Here is a 6,640-nt window from a genome sequence, read left to right on the forward strand (position 1 = left end):
GTCCCAGTCGGTCTCCACACCATCGGCCCAGAGCCCAACGCGGGGCTCGGTCCCACGAACCGCGAGATCAGGACCTGAGCCAAGATCAAGTGTCAGACGCGTAACCGACTGAGCCACCGGGCGCCCCACATACAACCCATTCTAAAGAGAAAGGCTCGAGGTACACGGGGCTTGCGGACCAGGAGGCTGAGGCCGTGTTCTAAGGACACGTAAGGCTGCAGGGGAAAGCGTGCTGCTGACCCACGCAAACACAGGCGAGCCCGGCGGGAGACGGGGGCCCCTAACACTAAACGTTCCAATAGCTGACGTGGAAACGCACTGGCCAAGGCCGACGGAGGGACACAGGAGCCGCGGAGAACTTGAGTCCGCCTCAGGAGGAATAAGGCAACCCTGGGAGTAGAGAGAAAAAAATATGGAAAACCAGAACAGTCTCGGGGGGCCAGTGTCCAGCCCGAGCGTAATCGCCTTCCAGGAGGGGTGGGGCGGGCCGGGCCGAGAGTCGGTAGAAGAAACAATACTTGGAAAGTGCCCAGATTTTCTTAAAAGCCATGAGGGACGGATACAGAAGGTCAGGGACCCCCAAGGGAGGGACACTGGGAAGCCTCAAACCCAAATGTGTTATCGGAGACGCGGGCTAAGGTGACATCGGGAAGGCCGTGGCGTTTTGCCGGGAAGCCCCCGGGGCCGGAAGACGTGGGCCGATGTCTGTAAAGTGTTGAAGGAAGGAGCCCACCCAGAATCCCGTCTGCTGGAAATACCCTTCCCGAACAAAAGCAAAACTGTAGTCGCTGAGGATTGGGGGCGACAGAGCGGCCGGCAGGGCAGGGACTGCCTGGGGGGGAGTCAGCGTCACTGGTCGGGGGGGAGTCAAGGGGAAACCTGCTGTCCCCTCCCAACCCCTTGTGACATCCCACCATTTGGGTGAGACACGCAGGTCAACGGGCACCTACGGGGATCCGGGGACAATGGGCTGTCCGGGGGCAAGGTTTCCACTGTTCGGGTAAGACGCCAGCTCCGAGCAGGTGCCCAAGGTCACGTGTCTTGCAGCCCAGGCAACCCCGTTCACAAGCTGAGAGGCCCGCAGCGGTGGAAACGCAACCAGAACGGGGACGATGTTCGGGGCCCCTGTGGATCCCTGGGCCCCTCGGAAGCCCTGAGACCCGGCCGCTGGTTTTCTTCTTTCTTCACCACCAGTCTGAGGGACACCCCCTCTTCCAAAATGCCCCTCCCCACGTGACGTGGTGCCCAGGACAGAGCTTGGAGGTCTTGCTGAGGCTCTGGCCGTGCTGAGGACGGCTCTGGTCTGATCCCAGGCAGAGGAAGGTCCCGTGCGGGCGACACTGTGTGCTGTGGGCCGAGGTCCTTATGCCTGGGGCCTGGGCAGAGGCGCTGACCGGCCCGTCAGCCGGGCCGGTCTGAGGACGCAGGCCTGGGACCACCTCCAGGAGCCTGGTGGCCGTCCCTCCAAGCCAGAGCCTTGGCCAGGAGCTGCGTCAGCAGCACGTCCTCTGTCCCCATGGGGGGGGGGGTCCCCAGGGACACACAGTGTCCTAAATTGATGTCCTCCCCAAACACCCCAGGGACAAGGAACTGGTCCCCATGGTGTGCCTGGTGTTGCCCAGGAAGCAGGAGGAAGGGGAGGGACTGAGACCCGGGAGGAGCCACGGAAACAACGCGAGCGGTGCCCTGAGGGGTGCCCTGAGGGACGGAGGGCTGGACAGTCAGGACACCGCACACCCCCAGATGGCCCCCGGGGCTCCGAGCCGGCTCCCGAGGCCCCACGGGTGCGGTAAAGCAGAGAAACTGCCCGAGACCCCTGTGCGCCTGCCACACGTGACCTGGGAGCTGGGCCGCTGGGTCTGGAGCTGGGCGTCGAGAGCAGCGGCTACAAGGAGGCCCTCGGATGGCGTGCACACCCCGGGGCCCCCCGGTGCTGCCAGCGCCCGTCCGCAGGGAGCCCCGGTAGCCGGCTTGGCCCACCCGACGTGCAGCACGCGAGTGGCCCTGCAGCTCCAGCCCTGGTTCCCGGCCCCGGGCGAAGCCCCTGCCTGGCCCCGCTGGCCGTCCTCTGTGTTCAGAGCTGAGTAGCCACTGCCCTTCTCATGTCCGAGTGTCGCTGTGTCTCATTCTGTGGTGTGGTGTCCTCGGGGAATCTTTAAATCTTAGAAAGCACCGGGAGCCCTGAAGGTGTCTGAGTCCGTTCTTCTGCTCCCGGGACCTGACAAGCTTCCAGGGGACCGTGGGAGGTGAGGTGTGGCAGCCAGCCTAAGAAGCGGGGGCTGGCCTGCTGGCCCTGACGAGGTTCAGGCCCCAGCCGCACCCCTGCTCTGAGCTGCTGTCCCCCCGGCCCCCGCTGCCCCGTGCAGGCTGCCCGGATACAGGACCAATGCCCACCTGGGGCAGACGCTCCCCTTTGTTCCGAGCCTGACGAGTCTCACTCGTGCAGCCCCGTGGACCGGGACCTCCCCCACCCCCAACCTCGGGACCACCCAGGACCTGAGCTTTGTGGCGTCGGCCCCGCGGGAAGCCCCCACAGGACCCGTGGGCAGAGCCGCACCCCCACCCCTCCGCCCACACCCCCACGCCCCTTGGGCTGCCGCACCACCGCCGAGAACCAGGACGCCGGGTGCCCTCGCGTCCTCCCTGGCCTGGCTTGGCCGCCCTCCCTGACCCCAGCCCACGCGAGGGGCCCCACACACAGGCACAGTCAGCAGTGATTGCAGAAGCTCTTTATGTGGGGACAGGAGAGGGGTGGGGCAGGGAGGCGGGGGAGGGGAGGGCGGCAGGAGGGGCGGGGCGAGCCCAGGCCCGGTGGGCGGTGGGCAGAGGTTCCTTCCATGTCGTGCAGGACAGAGGGTCCTGGTGGTGCCGCCCCGGGGCTGCAGTGGATCCGTTCCTCACGCCTCCGGCTCTGGAAGGGGGGGTGTCAGTGAGGCCGGGGGTGGGGGAAGGCCTGGGGGGAGGCACTGTGGGGTGCAGGTGTGGGCCCACGGTGGGGGCCTCTGTGGGGTACAGGTACGGGTTCATGGGGGGCCGCTGTGGGGTACAAGTGTGGGCCCACGGGGGGCTCCAGCCATTGGGCCTGAACAATCAGAAGGGGCAGCTTCCCAGGGGCTGTCCCCAAGGCTCCCAGGCCAGGTGTGAACATGTGACAAGCCAGCTTCAGTCCAAGGATGGGGGAGAGCAGAGGAGGAACAGGGAAGACGTCTGGATCCTGACCCTGCCAGCACCTGGGCAGGTGACGCTGAGGCAAGTCCCTAAAACTCCAGGGAGAGACCCAGGAAAGCTGAAGTATCCTGCACATGGCTGCCATATCTCCGAACCTTTTAAGCAAGTCATTGGGTAAACAGAGTCACCATGACTGTTTAGGGGCGAGGAGGGATTTCGCACCTGCCGGCCAGCGCACGGGCATGTCGGGAGGTATGTCTCCTGCCCACTGTCCGGAAAGGACTCCCTAAGTGCCCAGGGGCTCACCCGATGAGACCGAATGTGCAGGCGACGCCCACGTGCCAAGATGACTCCAGGGGCAGGGAGTCCCCTTGCCTGGCCTGGGAGGGGGGATCCAGGGTGGGGGGCAGACCAGATGGCCTCTTGAAATCCCCCCAGCAACAAGGTGGTTTTCCCAGGCGTCCTCTGCAGCCGCTCACTTACCCTGATCTGTCCCGGGAGGGCAGGTGTCTGTGGACGGAAGGAAACACACGTGATTCAGAAGATGGCAAGGGGTCGGTCAGCGCCCCAGGCCCCTCACCGGCCAAGGTTTCGGGCCACCCCGGAGAGAGCCAAGCCAAAACGAGACGCAGTGTGTCCCCCTCCACCGTGCGGGCGAGTGGGCAGCACCGGGCAAAGCCGCCCTTCCTACCGCTTTGTTTGGGGGAGAAGATCTCCTGGTTGAATCCTTTGGCTCTTATGAACTCCCGAAAATTCTCCAAGGCCTCCTCGTTGCTCTCGGGGTCTCTTCCTGTGGGTGAAACCAGGAGATCCGAGGGTGAGGGGCCCGACTCGGAGGCGCTGCTGTGTCTACCCCAGCCTGGGCGCGGAGGGAGGCCCCACACCCGCGTGGGGGCTGGACCGGAGGGCTCTCGGCCGGGGGGAGAGTGTGGCTGGAAAGGCAGAGCCGGGATGCTGTGGCCTCCTAGCAGGAGCCCGAGCGGCAGACCCGGGAGGAAGCAGACACAGGCTTCACAAACACCCTGGGGATCCCCCCGCCCCGGCCGCTGGACCCTCCCGCCACAGAGGAAGCGCACGGCCTCTCTGGTCCTGGGGCCCAGGCCGTCCCGCGGCACTGACATTCTGCAGCTCTGGGCCACGGGGAGCTCTCAGGAGACCCTCTCGGGGCCTCTTGTAACCGGCAGGGGTGGTGCCGACCTCCCGATGCCTCCTTGAGCCACCTGTCCAGGAATGAAGGCTGGCAGCTGGCCTTTCCTTCCCGGGCAGGGCCCCTTGCGCACAGAGCTCTTCTCCCCCCCACCCCCCGGAAGCGGAGCTGTCCCCATGCACAGCGGGGCCTGCCCCGTGACATTTGTGACATTCTAGTCCCTGCGCTCTGGGTTTCCACTGCAGAGACCCAGGCTGGGACCCAGAAGCCCAAACTCTGGGGATGGGGATAAATGCTTTCCTTCCGGAAAAGCAGCCCGAAGGCGGCGGCTCCTCCCAGGAGAAGGAAGGGGAAGGCGGGCAGCGCCTGGATGTGTGAGCCTCACCCACAAGCTTTGCCATTCGGGCCTGCTCCCCCTGGATCTCGCCCTCACAGTAGAAAATGTAGTGGTCCTTCACCTCTGTCGGCTCGATGTACACGACACGCTTGCCCCCGTCTGCGGGGAGGACAGTGCACACATCAGGGAGAAGCCACATGGCTCTCTGGAAAGAGGCGCTCACCCGGGTCCAGCTTAGCAGACCCCCCAGCCTCCATGCGCTCCGGGCTCCTCCCCAGGTCCCTCCCCAATGGCCCGACCCCCTGCATACCGGGTCACGGAGAAGTCTCGGGCTGTGGGGCTGGAAGAGGTTGGGGCGTGGGGAGCTCAGCCCTTACCCCTGACGTGGGCACAGCCATAATGGGAACATTCTGGACAGGCCAGTCCCCCCGGGGACAGATCTGTCACACCCAGTGCTTGGGGGCTGGTGTTCATATATGTGAGGCACACTGACTGATGAGAGGAGACGGCAGGCATTTAGGGGTCAGATAGGAACGGGGCTTCTCAGGCCGGGAGTCCCCATTGGAATCATGTCACTGCCCCGTCTCCCAGGGCTGGGGGGGGGGAAGGGCGCACCACCCGGGGGAGGCTCCAGGACTCACAGAGCAAGTATTTGTTGGGCTCAGAGGTTTTCTCCAGGATCAGTTCCACCTCCTTGCACTGACCATTTATCCTGGAACACAGAAGCCACGTGAGGGGCTGCGGTGGGTGTGGCCTCTCGCCAGGGCCCCGTGATGCCCTGGGTCTGAGGCCGGCCGACTGGGCAGCTGCCATCTCCCACCCCAAGTCTCGGCCGGGCCCCCAGTGCCACGTGGGGCAGCTCCCTGGGGCTCCCCCAGGGGAGGGGGTGTGGGTATCTCACCCCTAATCAGCCAGCGCTGCCCCTCAAAGCCCACGGGGTCCCATCTGGGGCTTCTCTCCCCTCCCTGAGTGCCCCCCCCCAGTGAGGCACTTCCCACGGCAGGGTGCCCCCAAAGCTGCCCCGTGCTGAGTGTGAGGAAGACAACAGTGTGGCCTGTGCCCGCCGCACCCAGATGCTGGCCTCGCGGTGCGTGTGCACGCGGGGGGGTGCTGAGGGAGGTCACGGGCCACCACAGCTGACACTCACAGCAAGGTGGTCTCGGCTTTCAGGTTGCCCCCCTCCAGAACCGTGAGGGTCATGGGAGTCACCAACTCCGGCTTCTTCTGGGATGTCTCTCGGTCTGTGATCATGGCCTTCATGTACCATTTTCCTGACATCTGCAGAAGATGCCCTCTCTTCAGGACACAGGCCAACCACCCCCCCAGGGCCCCCCTCCCCCTCTGCGGGCCCAGGCCCTCCCGACCCCCGGGGCTGGAGGCACACGGCAATTCCGAGCCCACCACCCTCCCCAGCCGGCGCCCAGCACCCGGGTGCCAGCTGCCAGCCTCCACAGGTGCCCTCCACCCTGGGGGTCCTCAGGGGCAGGGGTCAGTGCCTGAGCCTGAAACGTCTCCCGCCTCCCTGCGCCCCCTCCAGCCCACCCTGCCCGTCCGAGCCTCACAGCCGTCGAGTCCTCGCCCGAGGCCGGGGGATCCTGGGCCTGGAGGACGGTGATGAGGCCGAGGCCGATGGCCAGGAGCAGGGCCTTCATGTCTAGGGGTATGTGCTCACGGCTGCCGACAGGTGCTCACTGGGATTCCGAAAGGCTGTCCCGGCCCTTTGCACAGCCACACTTTATACTCTTCGGCCCAGGTCCCCCGGGAGGCTTGGCACGGACAGTCTACCCCTCCCAGCCATCAACCGTGGCCAATTCTGCAGTGAAGCGGATAAAACATCGTTATTGTAGGACTGAACAACTCTGGGTGACCGCCATGGACCCGTCAGGTCTGCGCCACGGGCCAGAGACACAGTAGCAGATGCTATCGGGAAGGGAAGCGAGCCTGGCTGGCGTGCTGGCCGCCAGAGAGAGGACACAGGCTTGGTCTCA

The 6,640-nt window shown here is 65.4% G+C and overlaps 1 protein-coding gene across 1 annotated transcript; it reads right to left on the reverse strand.

Moving 5' to 3' along the window:
• Positions 1-2,773: 2,773 nt before the first annotated feature.
• On the reverse strand, positions 2,774-6,370 carry LOC122474765 (major allergen Can f 1-like). Its single transcript, XM_043565865.1, has 7 exons — positions 6,215-6,370; positions 5,800-5,930; positions 5,294-5,364; positions 4,701-4,811; positions 3,860-3,958; positions 3,652-3,678; positions 2,774-2,911 (listed from the first exon to the last, which is right to left on the reverse strand). Exons 1-7 carry the CDS (start codon positions 6,302-6,304, stop codon positions 2,898-2,900), a joined length of 543 nt encoding a protein of 180 aa, XP_043421800.1. The 5' UTR covers positions 6,305-6,370; the 3' UTR covers positions 2,774-2,897.
• Positions 6,371-6,640: the final 270 nt, after the last annotated feature.

The sequence above is a fragment of the Prionailurus bengalensis genome, chromosome D4 (assembly GCF_016509475.1).
Source record: "Prionailurus bengalensis isolate Pbe53 chromosome D4, Fcat_Pben_1.1_paternal_pri, whole genome shotgun sequence".
NCBI lineage: Eukaryota > Metazoa > Chordata > Mammalia > Carnivora > Felidae > Prionailurus > Prionailurus bengalensis.

Coding starts and splice junctions, on each gene's coding strand:
- LOC122474765 (XM_043565865.1), bottom strand. CDS start 6,304: ATGAAGGCCCTGCTCCTGGCCATCGGCCTCGGCCTCATCACCGTCCTC. Junction 5,931..6,214: donor CGGGCGAGGACTCGACGGCT/GTGAGGCTCGGA, acceptor CATCTTCTGCAG/ATGTCAGGAAAATGGTACAT. Junction 4,812..5,293: donor GCCCAACAAATACTTGCTCT/GTGAGTCCTGGA, acceptor TCCTCCCCGCAG/ACGGGGGCAAGCGTGTCGTG.